General features: G+C 42.3%; 1 protein-coding gene across 2 annotated transcripts in view; it reads right to left on the bottom strand.

The window, feature by feature from the left end:
* The window catches only part of DPY19L1 (dpy-19 like C-mannosyltransferase 1), a 73071-nt gene extending 48996 nt beyond the window's left edge, over window positions 1-24075 (bottom strand). Inside the window, exons 1-6 of one of the 2 annotated variants that reach the window (XM_074340990.2) lie at window positions 23668-24075; window positions 9806-9830; window positions 9099-9186; window positions 5797-5934; window positions 2823-2943; window positions 2035-2128 (exon numbers count right to left, since the gene is read on the bottom strand). In XM_074340990.2, coding sequence (XP_074197091.2) covers window positions 2035-2128; window positions 2823-2943; window positions 5797-5934; window positions 9099-9186; window positions 9806-9830; window positions 23668-23965 — 764 coding nt within the window. In that variant the 5' untranslated portion in view covers window positions 23966-24075. The remainder of the gene's footprint in view (window positions 1-2034; window positions 2129-2822; window positions 2944-5796; window positions 5935-9098; window positions 9187-9805; window positions 9831-23667) is intronic. The other variant, XM_074340989.2, reaches the window with a different exon arrangement.
* Between the last annotated feature and the right edge of the window lie 1562 nt (window positions 24076-25637).

The following is a 25637-nucleotide window of genomic DNA, read 5'->3' as shown; positions in this document are numbered from 1 at the left end:
GTCCTCATGCCTCAGTTTCCTCATCTATCAAATGGTTAACCTATCTCAGAGGGCTAATCCTCAGGGTTAAATGAGTGTATGATCGTAAAGAGTATGATTGTAAAGAGCTTAGATTAGAGCAGGTACATAAAGTGCTATAGATGTGTTTCTTCAATAAACAAACAGTCCTAAGTAATAGCCTACAGCGGGAAAGCTTCACAAGAGTCCATTGGAGAAGAATTCCTGAATTGGTAAAGGCCAATAAAGCATATGTGATAGATAATAATATATTATTACTGTGCTTTTCATATATGGCAACCAAGAGCTAAGTTTTTCTTGTCCATAGTTTATGTACTTCATTCAATTAAAAAATATTGTATGAAGGCAGGCATTTTTCTAGTGCCTTGTAAATGGTACCTTACTCTATTCTCACATAGAAGACAGTGCCTCCTAACTCACTGAGGTCTTCTTCTTCCTTCCCAATCACTTCTTAAAAACTCTGTAAGTCTTCCATGTCAGTTAACCTGATAAAACACTTCACCACCCCGTCACAACCCTGAAAGACCTTTGTTACATTATATTTTCTTTTATATCTAAAAGCAAACCAAAGAACTGGCAGTGATTCTAAGTTCTTCCCACGTCACTGATTCAAATTATATTAAAACTCAATGTTAGCAGGTTCTGCCCACGATTTAGAGCGTCCATAGAGCTCTTGTGTCCTCCAGTCTTAATCATGACAGCCCAGGATAGCCAGACACCCAGGGAAATTCTCTGCAACAGAAATTGTACCTTCAGTCTTTGAAACGATGGTTGTCACAGGCATTTTTAAGAGAATGATACTGAATGATGACTTTAATAAATATATAGAGATTCTTCCTTCAATGAAAAAAGTAGCATAACTATAGATTAGCAAATTGGCAACGCCATGTTCCATATTTTAACTTCTCTTAGTTAACATCTAATCTCCCAAACATAATAAAGCTATCAACAAGACGGATGGACAGTACGCAGCAAAATGAATAAATGGCCCCAAGTTTCTCTTCTTTCGGTTCATCATGATACGCCCTGGCCTCACTTTCCCTAAATCAGCCTCCTCTCCTGATTACCATACACTTAGGTTAAGTTATTTCTGTGTCGTTTCAAAGCCAAAAATTTTCACATCATCTTTTAATCGTGCACTTTCATTTCAGCCTCCCCCCAATTAAATAACTAAAAGAACTTTCTTAGAGCTTAGTCAGAAATGTTAACATGAAAGTACCTTAAATCTATACGCAAATGTATTTTAAATTGATCTAATAACTAGCTCACTTGATAAATATTTGTCAAGGAACGCTACATATTCAAACACTGAGCTAAGAATTCAACAGGTCTTCGAGGAACTAAAATGAAAATGCCACACTTCCAAAGCAAAGAAGCTAATGGGAGAACAGCAGATTCAAGCTCCTTCCCTCCAACTGAAACTCATACACCTATGCTCCTAGGGCTGTACTACAAAGGATCCCTAAGCAGTGAAAAGAAAGAATTCTAAAGATACTCTCATGGTAAAACAGTTCGACAAGTATACAAGGTGGGGCATCGTCAAAAAAAGAGAGACATAAACATAAAAACCCTTAGAAAATGTGTCAGTCTTTAGCTTTAGGAATGTTGCTCCACTACAAAGTAGGTCAGGTCAGACAGTAAATATCTGCATAAAACATGTTTCTATTTTAACATTAGCAAAGAGCCATTAACACCATTTGACAATGGGTGGTCCTTCCCTTTATAGTTTATGGAAACAATATATATTGCTGATGCTCAGATGCCTATGAATACTTAAAAAATTATCATATATCTTCACCATGTTCTATTTAAGCCTCTAAAATTATTTTCAGTTTGGTTAGCCGTGACAATGGTGAAACCGTCCAAATGGGAAGTCATTTTATATCTACAAGTAGATATTAGAAAGGACATTGCTATAAAGTTGAACCAAAAGTTAATGATAATCTCACTATTTATATTATTCTAATATATATTATTATAAATGCATATTAAAATATTTTCAATTAATAGTCTTACCTTAAATATGTGCCATATATGAAGAATAATGCCATCATTAGTCCATTCAAAATAAAAATTACAGCAACATAAAAGCAAGCAGGATCTCCCAGTCCTTTAAAAATAAACAAAACATGTGTTTTATAAGTTACTGTAGGTGTCCGGCAATTTATATTAAAACATGCTTATTTTAAAAATAGTCACACTATGCACCAACTGACTGCCTTGGTTCGCAAACAAATATAAGACATTATTGCAAAACATAGATGGAAGAGGGTAGTACCTGTGTGGTTTTAAAAGAGGGCTGCAGATTCAGACACTCCTCCTGCAGAAGTATGGGGTGTGCACCCCAGCTTTGAGTCTGGTTGGGATTGAGTATGGCGGAAGCCATTGTATAAGACTTCTGAGGCTAGGTCATATGAGGCCACAGAGTGTCCAGCTTGAGCGCTGAGCTACTGTAGGAAAAGCCCGACTACCCTGGGGTACCATGCTCTACAAAAGCTCGAGATGAATGAACAGGAGATGCAGGTGGTCAGCTGACAGTCCCAGCTGAGCCCTTGCAGCCACCCCAGCCCCAGAGCCAGAGTGTAAGTGTAGCAGCCCCCAGGTAATTGCAGGCTCCCCAGCCATTTGAGTCTAGCAGAGGCCTCTGACATCACGGAAACAACCAGACTTACTACGCCCTGCCCACAATCCTGACTTGCAGAATTCATCAGCATAATAAAATGCTTGCTATTTATACCATAAGTTTGGGGTAACTTTATTCTACTGCAACAGATAACTAGACGATATCACAGACAGAAACTTGCCTTCACAGCTTTCAATTGGACTGAGTCCTTCCCCTCTGGTAACCGTCCAACATATCTTGGTTTGAATGCCAATCAAGTCCATTACTTTGGTATAAATCCGGTACCAGCTGGCTAAGATTACCTAATTTTAAAGAAATAGAGACATTATGGGAAAAGATATTGTCCTTAACAGTTCCATTACCGAACTATTTTTAAAATACTTGATAATTATCAAATTTTCCCTTCTGGTACCAACCACTCGGTGATTTTGAAATCTAATAAGAAGAGCCTCACAACCCCCTACACAGACTCTGCACTGCTGAGTCCTCAACTGTTCACCCACAGGCAAGAATAAAATATAAGCAGGAACGTACAAAATTTATATGTTCAAAAACTACAGAATTCTACTAAGGAATATAACAGATTTGAACAAATTGAAAGATACTATGTCTTCCCGAATAGATCTAATTTTTCAAGATATGAGCTCTCCCTCTAATTCATTCATTCTTAAAACAATACTAACCCAAATCTGACACGTCTGCCTAGAACTGTGATCCAGGAGAATACCAAAAGGAGACAACTGAAGAGAAGGTCCGAACAGATGTTAAAATGTACTACTTACCATTAAAACAGTGCTAGTGGCACAAGAACAGCCCGACAGGTCACAGTAAGGGTTGTGCCAGTGGTGGCCCAGGCCCCCTCTGGGGCTGAGGTGCTCCTTCCCCCTCCCCCCAGCAGCTGGGAGGGTTGGTAGCTGCCAGCTCTCAGCAAAGTCCCTCTCTGGGAGCTACCCTCTGCTAAGGAGAGTACATTCACTAAAGGTCACACCAGCTACCCAAGGACAACTGCATCCTTTGTCTGACTAGTCAACGGGGGAGGGTGAAGGCCAGCCAGGGCCCTTGCCTCAGGTAGGACAACTCTGCAGGGCTGCCCCAGCTCCAGAACTCCCAGGGGAGTGGCTGAGTCCTTTGCTGTGACTGTGTCACAGCCCAACTCCTCCTGCCTTATTCTGCTTCCTCTTCCCCGGCAGGCACTGACCCCACGGGCTCCTCCCTATACACTTTCTGCATGGAGACCTCCATCTCAAAGCCTGCTTCCGGGGACCTCAACCTAAAGCGACAGTAAACACAAAGTCCAAAAACAAACACGAGCACATATGTATAACAATGTTGTATATAATAATGAATGCTTTTTCAAATCAGTGGGGAGAAGATGCACCATTCATCAAAGTGTTAGGTTTCACAGACGACCATTTTGAAAAAACATAAGATTACATTCCTACCTTTCACTACACAAATTCTAGGTAAATTAAAAATGTAAATATCAAAATCATAATTCTAACAACTAAAAAGAATGAAGATGTTTTACACATAGGAATAAAAGAAAAACCATAAATAAAAAGGATTCATACATATGACATTTCTTACAGAAAAAAATACATACACATACACAAAGCTAAACGGCAAACAAAAAGCTGGGGAAAATGTTTTATCCGTGCAACATAGTGTTAACATCCTCCAGATAATAAATGAGCTCTTACAAAATTTCAATGAAAATATAGACAAAGGACACGAACAACCCATTATTTTTAAAAGTGAAAATGCATTTTTTATAAATAGCATTTAATGAGTGATACAAACACACACACACACACACACACACACACACACACACACACAGAGCAAACGATTAAACAAATTAGCAAGGATTCAGGTAAATAAGCATTTTCAAAAACAACACTGGTGGGAATTTCAATTAGTATAACCTATCTGGAAAGCATTTTGGCAACATGCACCACAATCATTAAAATGCATATTCTGTTGAATTTAATGGTTCCACATCAACACATTTATAGTGTAAAAAAATAAGGATATGTGTAAAACCAGCTTTAAAGATGCTTCCTACAGCTTTAGAATATTTTAAAAGGTCAAAAACAAGCAGAATTTTCATGAATGATGAACTAAATAAACAATGGTATATTGTGCAAAAAAATAGCCATTAAAAATGATGCTGGGGAAGAAAAAATGACAGCGGAAGGTGGCTATAAATAGTCTTAAAAGACAAAAGGAACTTATTTTAAAAAAGCATATGCCATGTGATGCCAATTGTTTTGTGTGATCCTATTTCTGTAAAAGTAAATGTGTACATGGTTACAGAAAATACTCCATAAGCAGTAAGGAGATCAGTAGGAAAACACTGAACCTCAGTGGTTACTTATTGGTCTCTATCTCCTCCACCTCACTCGTCAATCAGGCTAACGCAATGATCTGGAAGGTCACGTCTTCTTCACGCTCAATGGGAGATGAATGACCCAGAGCCCGGCTAAGTGCTGGCATTGAGCCAGGACCTGGGGGCCCTGCAGAGACCAAGGTAGCCATGGCCCTGGCTCAGGCTGGGCTGGCTAGGGCAGCATCATGCTAAGAAGGGTGGGAGGGGGCTTCACTGGAGAACCTCCTGTCAAGTCCAGGAGGGCTTCCTTGAGGAAGGCACATCTCAGCTCAGCCCTGGAGAAGGCTTAGGGAGGTGTCACATGAAGACAGGGACGGTAAGGGAGAGGCCAAGAGAAGTTACTGACGTCACTGCCTTCCTCCCTCACCTCCTGGGTGGGCCCACCTTCCCCCCCCCCACCCCCACCCAGAGAAAGCACATTCAGTTAAAGGAAGAATCTCAGCTACGGAAGAAACACTGTTTGGCAAATGACATGTGAAAGTAATGGCGTTCCCCTGCTATAATCCCTACAAGCACACTGAATCTGGACGATTTTCACGTTTTCTATATGACACAATCACCAAAATAATTCCCACAGAATCACTTTAAAGCCCTTCAAACTTAATAATGATAGTCCTTTCCAAAAAAAGACGTATGTTTTCTTTTCCGAAATGAAATAAAATTTAATGTATTGAACCATACCTTAGATTTAGAAGTAACATTTAATACAAATAACACTTATTTAAAAAGCTAAAAAAAAAAGTTTACAATTGAAAAAGTAACTTACCTCAGGGTAAAGATTGAACCTTTTTAACGTATTGATAACAAGGGGGTATTCAGTCAGCTTATCATTCATAATCATCCATACTCCATTCAAAAACGAGGGTGCTTCCACAATAGTCTTGAAGTAGGAATAATATAACCCCTGAAATAAGCACATGTTATAGTTGTAATAAAAAGGACATAATAACTATTAGCTTTAGAAAAGTTAAAAGACACTGTTTTTGAAACAGCAAGCAAGCAAATAATAACTATAATCAATTCCAGACTTCTAACCACTGACAAATTCTTAGGTTGCAAAAAAACCTACATATTTTAGAATAACATTGTCTTCACTGAAGCAATCGAGCTCATAATAGCTGCAAAAGTAGTTTCAACATTTACAAAATAGTACAACGCAGACAGCATACTTCCTTTAAGAAAACCCTATAGCCCATAAGAATGTAAATGTTAGAAAAGGCTGCCTTACGAATGAGTAGTGATGAGCGGTTTACTATGCAACTCAAACTTACCATGAAACAAAAATTCTTCTCTAGCCAAAAATGTTTCCCCTAACTGCTTATCTGAATCCCCAAAATAGCACTATCAGCCATCTTCCCTCCAGACTTACATGTAAAACTGCAAATACATTAGGATGACTAAACATTGACCAATTACATTCTAATGCCAACTAATTTCAAAGGCTATTTTCCTTCCTACCAGCTCAGCGTAAGGTCAAAACCCTGTGGGACTGGGGGTGTGAGGGAGGGGGAGAGGGACAGTGGTGGTGCTCCCATTTTAAGGGAAATAGGTAAGTTTTTAGCTTGACATGCTAATTAGGAAAGGTCAAGGTTGGAATAATACATGGGACAAAAACCGAGCAAATACGAGAAGCCTTATGAGGGAGTCTAAATGGCAGTATGAAAGCAAGACTGATAAAACACAGGGAAGAAACTCCGTCTTCTGCACAATTTTGCCTAGAGCTACCCCGGTAGCCAGAACCATGAGCTGCCAAACTGTAACACGGGTTTAAGCACCATGAATATGAAAGTGATCCGCCTACCCAGGTATTTACTGAAAAAGGAAAAAATGCTTCTTGATACTATAGGGTTCTAGTTCTCATGTCACTGTTTTAAAAATTAACTTCCTACTGTCCTGGGTTGAATAATGTCTCCCAAAATCTCATGTCCACTGGAACCTGCGAATGTGACCTTATTTGGAAACAGGGTCCTTGCAGATGTAAACAAGTGAAGAGGAGGTTGTACCGCAATAAGATAGACTAACAATCCAATATAATTGGTATCCTCATAATAAGAGGGAGAGTTAGACACAGAGACACAGGGCAAGAGGCCACATGATGACAGAGCAGAGACCGGAGCGACTGCATGTCCAGTGCAAACCAGGGAGCACCAAGAATGGCCAGAAATGACAAGGAGCCAGGAAGAGGCGAGGAAGGATTCGCCCCTATAGCTTTCAGAGGGAACCTGGCCCTACCGACACCTTGATTTCAGACTTGTGGCCTCCAGAACTGTGACAGAATAAATTTCTGCTCTTTTAAGCCACCCAGCTTATTACACTTTGTTATGACAGCCCTACTACAACCTACCTTGTTTTGTAGGTTTGATTATGGAATCATGTAAATATCTTATTCAATTGTAAAATAAAACATTTTTAATTGCTAAATATGAAAAGACAAAAAATAAATTAACTATCAAGTTAGGAGGATTTCTAATAACTGTAAGATATAGTAATTTTACTGTATATATAATATATCCTAAAGTCAAAAAGAAATGTGAGGAAGTCTTAAATTATTCTCAGAAATCATATTTTAATATCTCTGGTACTATTATTCCTCAAAAGTAAGTACTTTCACACCAAGATTCTCAGGCTGACAGAGAAGATACAAATTTAATATAAAATAAGTAAAAACAATCTAATCCTAAATTTGAACTTAAAAATATGAATATAAATCAATGATTTACTTTCTTTTAAAAAAATTGTTTCCTAATTCTGTTCATTAAAAAGACCCATCTAGTATAAAATAGCAGCACTGCACTCTCTAAATACCATTTGCCACTGAAAGGAATTAGGGCTTCTTAGAAAACTAGATTCTGGGTCGGAGATCAAATGACTCGTAATACCGGAAAGCAAGGAAGCTATAGAATACTAGTGAGGTCATGTGAAGGAACACAGAGCCAACTGCAGGGGTTCTCACCACCTAGGGACAGGTAAGTTTACAAAACATGTCCAAATCCATCAGATCATAATGCTACTCTAAAAGAAGGAACTCCGTTAGTCACCAGGAGAAGATGCTAGGCAACCAACTCATTTTTCTGAAAAGTGGTAACTAGAAAGAATAAAGCAGTAACTTGTCTTACCTGTATGAATGTACCTCAGAGAAACCAAAGAGGTATTTTAGGAAAGTTCTTCTTTATAGGAATTACAGGTAATAATGTAGAAGATAACAGAATAGATAACCACCATTTGGAAATCCTAATGAAATAACTGCTCTAAGCTGATGGCTAGGCTATCATGGAGGTATCAACATGACAATACATAAAGCCACTGATCAACCAAAACATCACAGAAAGTGAGACAACCAGATATGGTGTGACTCTTCAGATGGTACAATAAATGCATAGCACCACTTATGAAGTATTCCTGCCCTCCCCCCAAAAATCAAACCTTCAGCTATCAAGACTCTTATCTATCAATTTTCAGGAAACTTGGGAGTGTAGGACATAATAAATAACATGAATTACTGTGGGTAATTCTACAGGACCAATGGCCAGGACTCTTCAAAAAATTAATAGCAAGGTAAACAAAACAACAAAAATGGGAAGAGGAATTTATAGATTTAAAGATTTAAAGAGCTGTATCAACTAAATGCAATGTATAAACACTGTTTTGGATCCTGATTCAAACATACCAACACACCAACTGTTAAAAAAAAAAAAAGGGAAAGAAAGAAAAGCCAATTGAGCATTTAAATACTGATTGATATTTGATGATAATTAAGCAACAGCTGTTCATTGTTTTCAATTGTGACAATAGTGCTGTGGTTAACAAAAAAGTCCTTTCTTTTGCGATCCATGCTTGAAAGTATTTACAGATGAAATGATATAGTATCTGAAGCTTTCATTAAAAAGATGGGTGTGTGGAGGTGTGGATGAAAAATAAATGGCTGTGTCCTCAGATGCTAAAGATGTAGGATGGGTAGACGGGAGGTGTGGACTCTTTCTACTGAACATCTTTGAAAATTGCCATAAGAAAAGGCTTAAAATTTTTAGATTCCTAAATGCAACAATAAAATACCATGTGAAAACTAACCATTTCAGTGCGAAAAGCCATCTCTCTTTCCAATGTTGAGAGGTGAGAAAAATGCCGATCATTTTCGAAAAGGTGTGTTATATGGCTCCTGCAAAAACAAAAGTGCGACAAAGCAAGTATTGAAACTTACTCTACGTGTTATTTAAAAAAAAAAAAAACTCTAAAAGCAAAACTAAAAATATCTATAAATTTGCAGATAATTTTGTAATACAACTCAAATAGTGGTACCCATATTTGTTTTTCCACTCAGTATGTCTTACATTTATACTAAAATTTCTCTCTATAAGAAAACATTCAAATTAGATATTAAAATTAGAATGAACCAGAATAATGATATTTTAAGTACAATAAAAATACAAACTATAAATGTCACTGGGTTACCATTTCAGAAAAGTCTGATTAATGAAATTCATATTTCTCTCTATCCAGAAGATTAAAAAAATTAATCTTCCTCTCAACGTGAACACTAACTAATGTTAAGCAAAGTAGTTTCATATATAACCTCTTAAATAATGAATCTCTTTTTTATTAGAATATATATTTTCTGACCCTGATTTATCAATTAAACTACTTTTCCAGACTATCGTGTTGCATATGATAATATGTACTCATCCTTTACATATGAAATTATTCCCTTACGTAGGGGAAGTAGCTATGGTAAGGTACAAACGTGCATAAAATATACCACAGGAGAAGAGCAATCTTACCAGTGCAACACGGCTGCAAAGGCAGCTGGAAGAGAAAAAAATTAAATTATGTTAGCATAAAGAAATGTTTTCAATTTATAGAAAAGCATTACAAATATAAGTATGGTCAAGTTTGGGATGTGTAAATGTTGGACTTTTAAGGGATTGGGGAAGAATACTGACTCTTCAAAAGAAGCCCCAGGGCTATGCTTAAAATACTAATAGGCTGGATTGTAAAGGAATTAGGCACATATCTACCATTTTCATTCACTCTCTCCTTCAACAAAATATATGAGGGCCTATAATTTGCCAAAGACCGTACAAGGTACCGTCTGACGAGAACTTCCACAAGCAGAACTGAGAGAGGAACAGAACCAGTGGTGAGAGGTAACTTAGGGGAGAGGTCCTTTAGAATAAAGAAATACGGTGACTTCAGGGAACAGGACTGGGGATGGATAAAAACAGGGAATTATCACTTTTTATATACTGCTGCAATATCTGAATTTATGAAAAATTTTACTATTTTCTATGAAAGAAGTAGAGAAGGAACAAATGGATGGAGAGGGAAAAGGAAGAAAATGTCAGAGAGAGAAAACAAGCTAATAATAAAATCATTCTCATATGAGAATTATTAAAGACAAAACAAAAACAAACAGACAACAGGCCCAAAATGGAGTCACTTGTGCTAACCAAGTGAGCAAACCAAGACTTACTACCTAACCTAATTGCAGCTTCAGCTTCTCCAGGAATGCACCCTTTAACCAGTCAACCTGGAACTACCTGGGCAGCACTAGTGAGGTGTCCACAGATAGGCCTCTTCCCTTCCCCTTGTCCTTCCCCAGGTAAGGACAACTTTACCTGAGACAATGCACTCTTTGCTAATAATTTCTTCCTTCCGCCCCCTTTCTGCCTTTAAAAACCTTTCCTTTTCTACAGCTCAGTGGAGCTCCTTTCTACTTCCTAGATGGGATGCTGCCCGACTCATGAATCATTCAATAAAGCCAATTATATCTTTAAAATTTACTCTGTTGAATTCTTGTTACTTAACAGAATCAATAGTTTGCTTTCTGTCCAAGTACAAAGAACATATTAAGATGAATCCATAAAATACGATTCAATTTTCTTACATCACAAAATTCACCTTATTCTATGCAGGCTTCTGATTAAGTAACTACTAACTAAGGAATTCAACTATCAAAATACTCTTAGAAATGAAAACCAAATAGCTCAGATCTTTTGCCTTATTCTTAAAGAAGTATGTATATTTAAAAAAAGAATGCATTTTGCCTAGGAGATACTAATGTTTATAAAAGACAGAGTCACTCTTGTGAAACAGCAAATATTTAACTAGGTTTGTCATTTGACATTTGTTTGTATATGGCACTCTGACATTTAGAAATTTTGATTTTTTTCTTGTTGACAAATCTACCATCCACTTCCTTTTCGGTTAAAGATTTCACCCACCATAATAAAATCTGGGCTTTATTTTCTCAATGATCTAACTATCATGTTCTGAGGAAGCCATTCTTTTCTCACCGAATGTAAATGCCACCATTATCATACTGAAGGTTTGTCATACTTATACTTTGGTAATCCCTGTGAGATTATAATTGGGATTTCATTTATAAATTAATTTGGGAAGAATCTCCATGTTTACAATACAAATCCATATATTCACATCCATAAACATGATATATACCTTCAATTACTCATCTTGCTTTTCAATTGCCCTTGACAAAAATCCTATTAGTAGAGTTAATACATATTTAATACACAGTCAATTCGTATTTCTTATTATGTCTTCCTGGGAGTTTAACATTTTTTTTCTGCTAATATCCATAAAAAAAATTTTCCATTATACTTGACTGGATATTGTTAACGTACACGTATTTATTTTTGAAGTATATTTATTTTGGGCTCATTTACTAGTTTTTTTTTAGGTTTATCATCCTCAATTCTCCATTTTCAGCAATATTATTTTAAAATAATAATGCTGCTCCCATTTTATAACTTTACTTTAGTTTTTTATTCCCATTTGACAATAATCAACTTCTAGAACAACATGAACAATTCTCTAAAAGAAGGCATCCTGTCCTCTGCTGACTGTAACAGCAAGGCAGGCCACATGAGGCCTTTAAATGAGCCCTTGACCCTCACAATCCTGGAGGGATAAGTAGGATTTCTCAAGGTCATCACCCCTCCACTTCCTCAGAATACCACAATTTCTCAGGAGAAGGATGGAAGGTACTTCAATGCCCTTAACTCAACTCCTGCAGCACTAAAAGATTCTTGGGGTCCTTGGCATTTCAGTGGCGCTGTTTCATAGTCAATTCATAATATGCCCAATGTTTTGAATTCCTTTGTTCATTTCAATTATTAGTAATAATAACAAAGCAGTTAACATTTGAATTCTCATTACATGCCAGGCACTTTGTTTTACTTGAACGCAACAAATCCTTACAACTCTCCTATCTGGTAGGTACAAATATTTCCCCGGTACACAGATGAAAAACGGAGGCCCAGAGAACTTGAGTCACCTGCCCAAGGAAACAAAGCCTGTACACAGAGAAAAGGAAGCTGCGGCAGGAACTTGCCCTGAGAGCAGCGCTGCAAGTGCTCTGGAGGAGGATGGAGGGAGGGAGGCAAAGGCCAAAACCTCCTCACCCTCATGTACCATGTTAGTCCCCCTCCCTCTTTTGTTCATTTTAAAGATAAAAAGGAAAGAAAAGTTGCAATTCATTGTTGATATAGGCAGTATGTTTCATAGAAGCTATTTTTATATAAAAATGTAGAGCCATTCAAAGTTGAAATAAATTGTATGTATATATCATTTGAAAGCCCAAGTAAAGCAGATCCTGCCTTGTGAGCACGTAATTCAAGCACAAACATGTAAAATGACAGACACTTCTGAGGGCACCCCTCAAGAGCTTTTCTTACCTTCTTGCCTACAGAAGAGATTAAAATCGATTTTCTCTAAATGTATTCCAGTGATTATCAACCTGTTTATAGTCTTTTGGGAGCGTCACAAAATTGACAATTCTTTTTTTTCCATTTTAACACATATGCTATATTTTGTCATTCTAAGATACTGAGGTAAGTAGAGCAAGTTATTTTTAAAAACCAGAATATAAAAAAACTACATTTCTAAAAAATCCAAACATATCCTGGTAAGAAAAAGGTATTCAAGAAAAGGTTTTCTTTGTCATCTAATTCAAAAGATTGCAATCCTATGGCTGAGAATTTTGCTGGAAGCACATAAATGACCAACTCTAAAACTAAACTGAACACTCTCCACTTTCTGATTCAAGAAATTTGTGCCAGATTATACGTCATATTACATCAACTTTCAGTCTCATGGGATTTGAGCAGCCTCTTCACTGAAAAGTCTTCCTCTTCTGTTATTAGAATCTTGTTTACAAAAAATAGAATGTAACTCCCTGAGGTTAGAAACAACATTTGACTGAACTTTATTAGCGCACGCAGGTGAGCATACAGCCAGACTCCGATGTTTGCTGAATTAATGCATACAACTTGCTATGACTAAGGGGAAAAAGGAAATGATCCTAAATCAACTCCACATAATAAACCAAAGTTGAATATACTTTGATGGATTCTCTTTCTCTCCCCCTCTCGAAGAGTTTTTTCCAAAAATAGAGTCCCCACTGACTGAGCACAAATTAGATCCCTGGTCTACGAGCAGCCAGCTGCTTACGCAGCCTGTTCTTCGCAGCCCGGAGCTGGGGGACCAGGAGCGGGGTGCAGGGCTGTGCTCCCTTCCACGAGATTCCCACGGTCCTGTGACAGCTGGCGCTCCCTCTGCCCCTCCTTCCAGCTGCAGCCCCCAAGACCAGTTGCAGCCTTTGTTCTTTCCCTCTGGATCACCACACACAGGCCGGTCCAGTGCCCTCTGAAAGTGGGGAGGGGATGCCCCTTGCCCCGCTCCCAGGCCTGGCCCCAGCATCAGCAGCAGTAAGGAGGAGAGGAGGAACCGAGAAAGAAATGGGAGAGGGTTCTTCCCTGCCATTTTGATCAACCCTCAAGAGCTCCTAAACCCTATTCCCTCTCTGCCCAGCACCAGAGCCCCACAGCTCTCACCTCCTCCCCCTGACTTCTGCCCTCCTCCAAGGCTCCCCGCCCCAGCGGGTGGCTCAGAAGTCCTGGATCCTTCTCCAGGCTCTCCCCCACCCCGCCTTCAGGACCACTGAGATCTACATTTTTGAGATTCCTCACGTGGTCTTCTGCACGCTGAAGTCCTTCTTTCTCTCTTCCTCCTCAAAGTGTGAGAGCGAGACCTGGAAGCCAAGGTGGGCTACTTCTCCATGTGCCCTCTGGTTACCTGCGGGCAGCTCTTGCACAACTGCAGCCGGCGACATCTATTCCTGACCACGAACACATTTTCCCGTCCTTGTGACAATTTTTTCCCTGACATGTGTGCTTCATAACTGGTATGTGACTTAAAATTCACAGAGCACCTTCACAGGCTCTCTCATTGGAGTCTCGCAACAACCTTGGCGAGTATCTACTCCCATTTTCTACTCTCATTATCTACAAATGAAAAGCTGGCGTACAAGAGGTTTTTCCTACAGGCACACAGCTGGGAAATGGCAAGAACCATGGGAACCCAGGGGTTCTAATTCCAAACCTCAGTTTCTTTCTGCCATGGTGACAGGGCTGCCTTCTTTCCCATTTGTAGGCATTTGTATATAGATAGAGACATGCATTCTAAGTCCAAAATGACTTGCAAATTTTAAAAATATAATTTATTCCTAAATTGAGGTTAATCCGTACTTAAAGCATTCTGAAGAGTTTTAGCCTCCCTCACCCTCAAGTGACAAAATAACATCAAAAGAGGGTGAGGATGCTCCTTAAATCTACTGGACAAGGTTTTCAAGTCAACCTTGACAAGTTCTATTTTCAACTCCTCGCTAATACTACTAACAATTTCTTACTGTTCTCAAGGGTCCATTCAGAGTTTAAATGAAGCTGAAGTCACCGGGTTCCACATCTCCATTCACCCTGGAGAATGACGTCAGTGTTTGCACGGACAGACCTAGCATCTCATCCCCATGACTTCCCATGGCTCATACCCTGGAGCCCACGCATGAACCGGCCTATTTCCGGTTATCCCCACTACACAGCCTTCAGCTGGCTGCACTGGGCCACAATCCCCTAAAATACCAAGTGCCTTTGTTTGGGCCTAAAAATTCCTAATTCATCCTTCAAAGCCCAAGGAATTCCAATATGGCATCTTGTGAAACTTGTCCTGTCACCCCAGCTACAGTACCTTTTTTACAGCCCCCAAACAGCTTCTCACCGGACACCGTTTCCTCTGCTAGGATTCAAAAGCCTCGAGGCTAAGCTTGTGTTTAATTCATCTTAGTACCTACAACTCCTAGCACCCTGCCGGCACGTCCCTGGGCTGAACCATTAAATGACTATCACTATGTAAGAGAAATTATGGAAGGTATCAATTAAATAAAAACCTAAACACCCAAACATTCCAAAGTGCCCAAAGGGTTCTCACTATATATACTTTATGTATATATTATGTATTATATGTAATACATATTATAATGTATATAATTTATATATAATAAAATATATTGAAATAAATCACATTGCTAGTTTATAGGACCTAGAATGAAACAACGCCCAATTTCTGTGAATGAAGTGACAAGACATTTTTCAAGACCAGTTTGGGAAAGAGAAAACAGCCATGAGCCACAAGCTCAGCTCCTTCCTTCTTCTCAGCACCTAGATTTTTGTGTGAGTTACAAGTTCTTTCAAGTCAACAAGTATGTAAATGCCTACTAGACACACGATGCATTTTCCTAGAAACCAAGAAGAACATTAAAGAAATATCAGCCATCATCTGTGCACTTAAAAATAAAATCTGAGAGATAAGATTTAGGTACATAAAATAATGAGAGAACACATTAGGCAAGCGAGCAAATAGCACAGTGTGTATGAACTGCACGAAATCTGAGAAGGCAGATCAGTAATGACCCTCTCAGGTCAGGGTTTATTAAAGTGGGATGGGAGGGGGGACCTCAAGATATGATTCCAACTTAGGTGGGATTTATGGTGGGTAGCCAGAAAGAGGACAGCTATAATAAAGCTGGCTGTGGACGTGGAGCTAACAAGACAAAAGACTTCCCACCACTAATACTGATGGTACAGAATATAAGTGGTAATGACAATGACGAGATAATATTTACTGAGGGCCCACAGGCTCTCAGGGCGCCAGGAGCACCAGGAGGGTTTTAGCAGAGCTCCCCAACCAGGGGGCCTGAAGCACCAAGAATGGGACTGCAGGCGTCCTTGGGGCCAGTAAGCTCTAGACTTTGAAGAGACCATCGTATATGCCGCCCCCCCCACACACACACACACAAATATTATCATTTTCTATGTGTCTGCCATGATGTGAAAAAGGGTGGGAGGCACTGAGCGCGTCAATAAAGAAACAGAACAAGTTTCAGAGAGAATATCCTAATGCAGCAAATAGAGCACAGTGGTCGAAACCCTGGCGTTGCATTAGAATCGCGGCATGAAATGAAACTAGAGATACCTGAGTATTAATCCAGGGCCCCTAACTCTGAAACTCCAGAGATTTTTTTTTTTTTTTTTTTTAATTCACGTGATTCTGATGTACAGTCAAGATTAATGATCACGGGTACAGAAAGGACTGGGGCAAAACAGAGGTCGTTGTCCACAAACGTTAACGTGAGAACTAACGCCTCTGCAGGCCAGGTGTCCTCCAGCAGTGATGGCACCACCTGAGAGCTTGTCGGAGATGCAGACTCTCAGGTCCTATCGGGACCCCTGATTGCAAGTTGACATTTTCACAAGACCCTCCCGGCGGCTTAGAAACACTGCTAAGGGCAATGTCTCCACACTGCAATGGCCTGGAGCTTTGCACACCGCTTGGCCGTGCACTGTGCTTGAGAACAACGATCCAGGACGCTCACGTGAAGACGCATCCCTGGGCCCCCACGCTCACAGACCCTCCTTCAATAGATCTCACTTGGGGCTTGGAAATCTACATTTCTTTTACCATTTTTATTAGGAAAAGGGAAATATAAATTCAAAAAATACTTTGATGGGAAAATTGTCAAAGTCCTGATAGCTGAAAACAATGATTAAGAAAGGAAAAGAATTAAAATTAAAAATCAAATTCTGTATTTCCCCTGGTAAGTCATTCTTACAAAAGAAATAGTCCTTGGATTTCATCTGACTTAGCCTGTCTGAGTCTCATCTTCATCCAACATGGAAAGAAGGATTTTTACTTGGTCACGTGTGTTCCTAGCACTAATTCTTCAGACTTCATCCTCTCCAAGGTGACTCCATGTTTATTTTCTGTTTTCACTTTGATTTTCCCGATCACCAAACTAAAAGCCTCGGTAGGTTTGGCCCTTTTAATTTGTTTTCTTTTTTGAAAGGAGTAAGCATTTCTTTTTTGAATGGGATAAAAAGGAATGTATTCTATTAATAGAGATATTGAGTCTCAAAGTGAGAAGCAGGACTGCTTTAAAATTCAGTCACAGCTTCAAGAAACCACTGCTCCCAGTAACACCTAACATTCACAGTGGTGTATGTGATGATTGTATGGTTGACTTTAGTTAATATGAATCTTCTCCATATATTTAGCATTGAGTAAAACCATACCTTACAACAGCTAGGAAAAAATTAGGAAACTCCCAGTTACAACGAAAACATCTAACATGTTTGTCAGGTGCAGTTTACAGAGTCCTTTCACACATTAAGCAAAAAGATCCAGGGGTCCTCGGAAGACAAATATGTCTCTTATTTTCCCATCAGGCCTGAGGTCACAGCCTGCGCTCCGTGCTTCCAGCCACTACTGTCCTTCTGGCTGGAAGCTCAAGCATGAAAATGTTAACAAGTACATTTAACCAAAAGGATGAATTGACTAGAGGGAGGAAATTTCTTAGAAATACTTTTAAAATCCACGACTTAGAAATCTAAACAAAGAAATAAAACTGAAAACTATCCCACTTGGAAACAGGCCTGCAGTCCCTATGATAATATAAATATCTCATTAACATACACTTTGAGACATTAATACAGCCTAGCTGCTAAATGTGTCAAATTTATAAAACAGCTATAGTTCAAATTTTAGCAACATCCAAATACACACATGTATATAAAATTGTTTCGGCTTTTAGTATTGATGCCATATGACGGACCAAAAATCAATCACGAATTGGTAATATATCCTTACGTTTACACAAACTAAACCCATCGCGTTATTTGCACACTCGTAAATATCACAATTTCAGAACCCATCTATTTGTATCTCTTCATAATATAATGTTTAAGTGATTATAAACATTCTTTAGGGTTAACCAGAAGTCTGTTTTAGAAAGGGGGAAAAAACGGTTTTAAACACTGGGAAAACTCTTTAAAAGTCCCAAATTCCCATCCTATTCACTGACTTTCCAGGGAAAGGTATGGGGCCCACACCTTCCTATGAACAGACCCACAGAGCTGGTGCTTAGCGCCTAAGGGTTTGAAAGCAAACCCACTAAGATGGCCAGTGGCCCGTGCCTCACACTTCCTCAGCTTTCCTGTGCCTACGCCACCCCTAATATGCTCTTTCCACTTCTTATTCCCGTATCTCTATGAATGGTCCCTCTTTCCCTTATTTCCCCTGAAGCAGCAAGCAGCAAGAACGGTAACCCTTACTGAGTACTGCACATTGGGGTTTCTCAGAGCTGGGTCCCGGGGCTGCCTTTCTTCCCTTGCTTCACTCGCCCCCTACAACAGACAAAACACAGCACAGCCGTGCGGAGCATGAGTCTGGAGCCACGTTACCTGCGTTCAAATCCAGGCCCTTCCACATTCGAGGGGTGATCTGGAGCAAGTTACCTAACACTGCACACCTCAGATCCCCCAGCTGGCAAAATGGGTATGACAGTCACAGTGTCACAGTGAGGACTGCGCCCGCAATTCAATGAGTTTATCTAAAGCACTTAGAACTCTGCCTGGCACCGAGTAAATCCCGTATCAGTAGAAGATGCTACTACGGAGCCCCATGAATTTAGTACCACCCATGTGCTGATGACTCCCCATTTAGTCTCCCCTCAAGACCTCTTCTCGTATGTCCCACCACCTACGTGACACTTCTACTCAGACATCCCACAAACGTCTCAAAGGTAACATGCCCAAGATAAGACAGAGTTCTGGGTCTTTTCCTCCAGTGACCCCGTCAGTGGCTCCCCATAAAAGCCGAGCTCCTGAGGAGGACCTGGTTCGTGCCCACCTAGGGATGATGCTCCACCAGCCTGTCTTCTTTCAACATGCTAAGCTCTGCCCTACAGCAGCTCACCGCACCCGCCATGCTCTTCCCCTTACTGCGTGCGTCTTCTCTTCCTGTACGGCTCAGCTTCCAGGCTCTCCCTCCCAGAGCCTATCCTGACCCCATTTCAAGTGGGTAGTTCCTGTTTTTTCTGTGTCAGCCTCTTGTTTTTTTCCTCCACTGCACTCACAGCAACGCGCAATTACTTTTATTTATTTGCAGCCACAACCTCCACATTCTAGAATGGAAGTTCCACGGAGGCAGGCGCTACAGCGGTCTTGTTCTCCATTTTCTCCCCAACAAACAGCACCTGGCACAGTAGACATTCAGTAACTGGTGGATGTACATGATTTTATTTACAGTTGTTTTATTTGTATTGTTTTATTTATTCTTTACCATACCCAGGTGAAGCACTCATTATCCCTATTTTAAAGATGAGGCAACTGAGAGTCAGACATTTTGGCTGTCACACTAGGAAGGCACTATGGGCATCTACTAGGTAGAGGCCAATGATGCCCTAAACATCCCGCAAAGCACAGGACAGCCCCCCAGAGAAAGAACTATTCGACCCAAAATGTGAGTGCTGAGGCTGAGAAGCCCTGTGGGCACAGAACCAGCTGAGAGCAGTGGTGCAGTTGCCACGGGCCACAGGAGCCAGGCAGGTAAGGACAATGAGTCAAGCAGGACAGAGGCAAGGGAAGAAAACACTACTTTTTACCATCTAACCTGTCCATTTTCAGGTCCATTTTTACTGGTTTGCTTTGTAAACAGCGTCTTACACTATAGTCTTTCACCACAAACTGTTTGCAGCTTTAACATGGACAGCCTTTACTTCCCCAAAGGACACGCAGAGCCCTCTGCAGCTACCCTTTGTCTTCCCTCTGTGCTAAGGGTCACGGGTACAGGAAACATATCACTCTTCTCTCAACTCTAAAATAACAGCTGTATCAGATGATAAATGGCAACTCAGAGCCCCCATTTTGGAAAAACAATAGAGATTAGGACAAACTTTCGCAAACTGCACTGTGTCCCTTTGAAAAGGGGGCAGAAGATTTGCCATGGCGGAAGGTCAGCTCAGTGATGCCAGATAGTGCTTCTAAAGAGGGGCAGCACATCTGACCTTAAAACTACCGACGCCGCCCTCACTCCACCCCACCCCCAGATTCTGATACCACGGTTCTGATGTGCAGCCAGGTTACCTGGATTTTTAAAGTTGCCAGGTGACTACAGTTTAAAGCAAAGACTGAGAACCACTGGTTTAGTCTGGGTCTTCCATTTTCACGTGTGTACAATCTGAGACTCAAAAGAAGCTAAATGCTTTGCTCAGACACCTAACTAGTTTGAAGCAGGTATGGAATCAGAACGCAGTTCTTCTGAGGCAGTGTTCTCAAACTATGGGCCGTACACTAGATATGAAATCATCTGAAGGGCTTATAAACAGCACTAAGGGGAAAAAAAGGACAGAACAGAAAATCAGCGTGTACTACACATAACGGGGGTAGGTACTCTTACATGATACTGTTGTTTTAATTAAATATACGCACATAGGAGCTGGTCAGTCTCCATTTGCCTCTCCAAATCCATTCTCCTCCCTTCTCTGCCTTGTTCCCAGGCCCAGGAGGCTGACCCTGCAGAATGCTGGAGCTGGGCCCCTTCCCGAAGGGGTCACAGTTGATCGGCCAGAGAGAGGCACCAGCCGATCTCAGAGCGGAGGACAGTGTTTGGGGTCACTCTTCTCCAGTGAGCCTGCTTCCTTCACAGCACAGCCCTCCCTGCGTTCAGCTCCTGATGAAACCCCCGCCCTTTCCCTACAGGCCCAGAGATGGTCACACCTTCCCATTGTTGATACTCCCTGGGTGCCTCAAAATCCTGTGTGAATTCCTTAAACCTGCTCACACTTAGGCAAAGAGTCATTTTATTAAATCATTTCCTGTCAGGCCACTGACATCCATAAATAGACAAACACATGCATATATGTACTGTGTTGCATATTCAGAAGTGTGAGCAGTTTTCATGTAAATTGTACTACTTTCTGTGGACTGTGGTCAAAAAAGTTTGAGAAACACTGTCATGGTTCTTCCTGCACCACTGCCTCCCTGGAGGATACAGGGAGCTACTGGGTTGAGATCTCTAAAAATAAACATTTCAAGAATGCTTCTTCACAACTGTTTCCATTAAATAAATAGTAAATGATTGTCAAAAATAAGAAAAAGATGTTCATTAAAATGGATTTTTAAACAATGTTTAACACTGCCCAACAGTGGAGAGGCCCTCCTTGGTAGCTAGTGAGCTCCTCACCAGTGCTTAGCACATATGGAGATGAGAGTAACTGAACTAGGGACCCCTAGTCAGTTCCTGTCTCTTAACAATTTGTGCTTCTATTAAGGAGCCTCAACTCTTAAAATTTCTTCCTAAACATAAATTAAGCAATTTTTGTCATAGCAAAGTTCCATCCATACTAAAGAACTACTGTAAACAGTCCGCCACAGCAGATGTTTCCAGGCTCAACTCTCACTCATTCTGGGAGGGGGAAGAAGGGAAGAAATGAGGCGGCTTTCAAAAATGTCTACACTCTGCTCCTCTTTGCATGATCCAAGGATACAGGGCCAGAGAAAGAATCAAACATCCCTCATCTATCAAGCTGCACGGTAGCCTTATGTAGATGGTTAGCAAAAAACAGAAAATCTCTAGACCTTGGTGTGGTCATCTGAGCTCCACACCTGGTGGCCAGTGGCCAGAGTACATCCAAGAACATGGGACAGCTCCTTCATTGTACCTCCTTCCAATGGCCAAAGAGGTGAGTCAAATAAAATGCCACCCTGTTATAGTAGAACAAACCTATACTTAGGTATGGACATTACTAAACCCAAATACAAGCCATCCAATATAAAGATTCAACAAAAATACAATTACAAGAAAACGTGCACAAAAGAAAATGGGAATAGATATTATTCTGATTTGTTATTGTAATCTCCCTGATAAAGTGATGCCATTCCATGTTTCACTAGAAAATTTTTATACTAGCCATTCAAGAAAAAGGCAACTTCATTCTGTCACCAGATCTCAAATTGGTATTATGCATGTGCTTTTAAAATAGCAACTAAAACTTGGAAATGCTTTAGATACAATGTGCCTTCCCATATTTTACCCACTCTGTAGTTCTGCTCCTCAGCACGTGCCCATGGAGGAAGCAGAGACATGATAATCCCATGTCAGAGAGAATGAAAGGTTCACAAAGGAAATAACTTGAAAGAAACTTAAACCAAACTTCACCACTGTCAACAGAAGCTGGAGTCTGTCTCATCCACTGTACCATGCTGCCTCCCCAAGGTGAACTTACCTAACCTGCACAGCAGCAAGGCTTTTCAAGCTTGCTACTGAAAAAAAAGGAGGAACGGACAGTACTGAAAATGCTGAATTTTCCTAGGCTTGAATCTACAATAGGAAAAAAATGTACCCCAATAATATCAATCTTTCTGAGCCCATTAACACACACACACACACACACACACACACAGGGTGATGATGCTGGGTTTTTATGATTGCATGGCTTCTCCTGGTGGCTGTGATCTCAAGGGGAAGTCAATTTGCTGTGTTCTATTTCTCGGCCTATATTGAACTCCAAACTCTCTTGGGTCAATAAGGGAATGTGAAAGATTAATAAGGGATAAATCACCAATAGTTAAATAATTCAGTAGCCAAAGTCCATTAATGGCATTATGTAGGAATGGCAATGTTATAGCACTTCACTGGCTAACTTAGAAAAATTAGGCCTATTATGCAAACTGCTATAACTTGTCTTATCGTAATGCATATCAGGAAACAAAGGAAACCTTAAGTCGGTCCACAACCTGTGAATGTTTCAACTTTATTTTGTGCAGCACCTCCTTACACATCAACCGTTTGGTGCGTAGCAGCCGAGGAAAAGGGGCGGGGGGGGGGGGGTGTGGGGAGTCCGCCACACCACATGTTCGCAGGGACATTAATCAGCAGGGAAGATTAAGGCTTGGGCACCCAAACTACCCTGGAAAGTGACTTGCCGAGAATCACAAAGTGCCACCGGCAATGTTTGCAGCTTAGAATTTTTTAAAAAAACACGCTAAAATTTAATTATAAGTTAAGCAACTTTCTAGGACAAGGAACACGCTTTTGCTTTGAGCTCTAAGGAACTGCTTCCATCCCAAAGCAAAGTACCCTCCGGGGCAGGGGCCGAGATAACGGGAAGGCGGCCGGTCCGCGCCAATCGGCAGCGCCCAAGTCTCGTTAGCGCAGACCTGCCAGTTCGCGGCCAGGCCGGGCAGCTGTTGATCTCGGAGCCATTTTTTTTTTTTAATTTTTTTTTAAGCAGAGACAGAGAGCGGGTCGGAATGAAACGAGGCGGGCTGAGCGGAGGGGAGGGGAGGAGAGGAGGCGGTAAGGGCGTCCCAGGAAAAGTCAGAGAGGGCTGCAAACTGGCTGGGACCGGCCGGCGGAGCTCGGAGGCGCGAAAGCGGAGGGGAGAGGAGGGCTGGGGGCCCGCGCCTTAAAGTTCCGTGTCCGGCGGCGCGCGAGCGCTGGGGCTGCTCACCTAGCAGGAGCGTGGTCCAGGTCCGGCCGCGCCCCGCGCGCCGCAGGCCCAGCGCCCCGCGCAGCCAGGCGGCCAAGCGCCCCCCGAGACCGCCCCGGGAGGGCGGCGCGGCGGGCTCGGCGCGGGGCCCCTTCCTGCTCGCGGCGCCCTTGCGCCCGGGGGACTGAAGCGCGCGCTCGGGCCCGGGCTCCCCGGCGCCGGCGTCCGGCGCCCCCCTCAGCGGCGACTGCGAGGCGCGGGACGGCTGGGGCGGCTTGGGGGCCGCCTCCCGGTGCTTGTTCCGCGCCTGCAGGACCATTTTGGCATAGTCGCGCCCGCTGGCTGCGCGCGCCCGGACGGCGGCCGAGGACCAGCGGGCTGGCTGGGCGGCCCGGGCGCCGCTCACACTCGGCGGAGGGCGGGCCGGTCCCTCCCCGCGGGGCCGGGAGGCGGGGAGAGCTGCAAGGCCGGGCGGCGGCTGCCTGCCTGGCGCTGCGGCCGGGAGGCGGCGCCGGACTCGCGCGCCCGCCGCCGTTCAGGTTGTCACGGCGACCGCGGAACGCCGGGGGGCGGGGGCGGGGACACCCTTCGGGCGGCCGCGGCCCCGCCCCCGCCGCCCCTCCGCGCCGGACGCGCGCTCCCGGCCGACCAGCGCGCACGCGCTGACTTCCGGCGCGGGCGGGAGTCTCCCCTTTGGCTGCCCTGCGACCCCCGGCCAGCGCCCGGCCCTCGTGGACGTTGGCCGGGGCGAGTGCACAGGCCGCATTCCGGGAGCAGCGGCCCCTCTCTTGGGGAGTGGCGGGAACGAAGGCCGGGCCCATCTCGAGGCGGGAGCCGCCGGCCGAAGTTTTGACCCGATTAAGTGTGCGCGTGGAGCCCTGCGGAACCCGCGTGGCCCAGGCGCTGCGGCGCGGGGGCGGTTAGACCGGGAGGAGGCTCTCGGAAACGACCACGTGGGGGCGCTGTGCGTGCGCTCTGGAGCCTCGGTGGCCCGGCCGCTGGCAGGCGAGTGGATAAAAGTCGAGCCACGGTGCAACATTCACCCCACTACGTGTGGCCTCGCAATTTGCAATCTGGGACGCAGCGGAATACAGCTCCCTGCTTCACGGGTGCGACGCACGGTGCGACCTGGCTTACAGCGACAACAGAGATGTCAGGGAGAGCTGATAGGGGTCGAGGCACAAGTGTGTGGTGACATTAAAACCGTAAACAACACCAGGGTGGGAGCCCCGGCTGTAGGTGATAAAAGTGAACTGAACGGCCCGAAGGGAAGATTATCAAGTACTATGTTCTGTTCATTTCATATTGTGTAACCTCGTGGCTTAAAAGAAAGAAAGTAGGAGAAATTTATTCACTAACAAAATAGAAAACTTTAGTTAAAAGCGTCTTTTCCTTCACATAGCCGCGGAATGCACTAGGAAAGAAAGCCCTCCTCCCCTCCGACCCCCGCACCCTGCGCAAACCTCCAAAGCCTCCTGGATGACAAGGAAGGAGTTCCTGTCCTTGCGGTGTCCAGTGGGCTTGTTCCAAAAAGTTGTCCTTAAGCCACATCGTCCTGATCACCTTCGCTGTACTTCCAGGTTCTTCACGTGCCTGTGGAGCCTCTTAAATTTCTCTGCCCAGAGATTTTTTCATTAAGAAAGATAACAACCGGCATTCCTAAAAAGGCTATTGTTTGTTTTTAAGGGACAATTAATTTGTAAAGGGAAATTTTTTTTGCCACGCTAATTAATAATCCCTTATACTTTATATTTCCTGACTTTGCGTTTTCAGATGTCTTAATTGGAGCAGGGTACAACTATTTTTAGACACTTAAAAAAATGAAAGTGATACCGGAATGCTTGGATTCTAAACCAATATATCAAATGGATTCAGTGTTACCCTCTTGAATTAATTTTGAATTTATTACCCATTAGATTCAAAGAAAAACACCAATGTCTATTAAAGGTAATACAAATAATTTGTTGACTAATTTTTTAAATGATTAGGAA

This window comes from Rhinolophus sinicus, chromosome 4 (genome assembly GCF_057876585.1).
Source record: "Rhinolophus sinicus isolate RSI-liver-muscle chromosome 4, RSI-T2T, whole genome shotgun sequence".
NCBI lineage: Eukaryota > Metazoa > Chordata > Mammalia > Chiroptera > Rhinolophidae > Rhinolophus > Rhinolophus sinicus.
The sequence above is the reverse complement of the archived record's forward strand: the minus strand, read 5'-3'. Positions and strand labels throughout refer to the sequence as shown.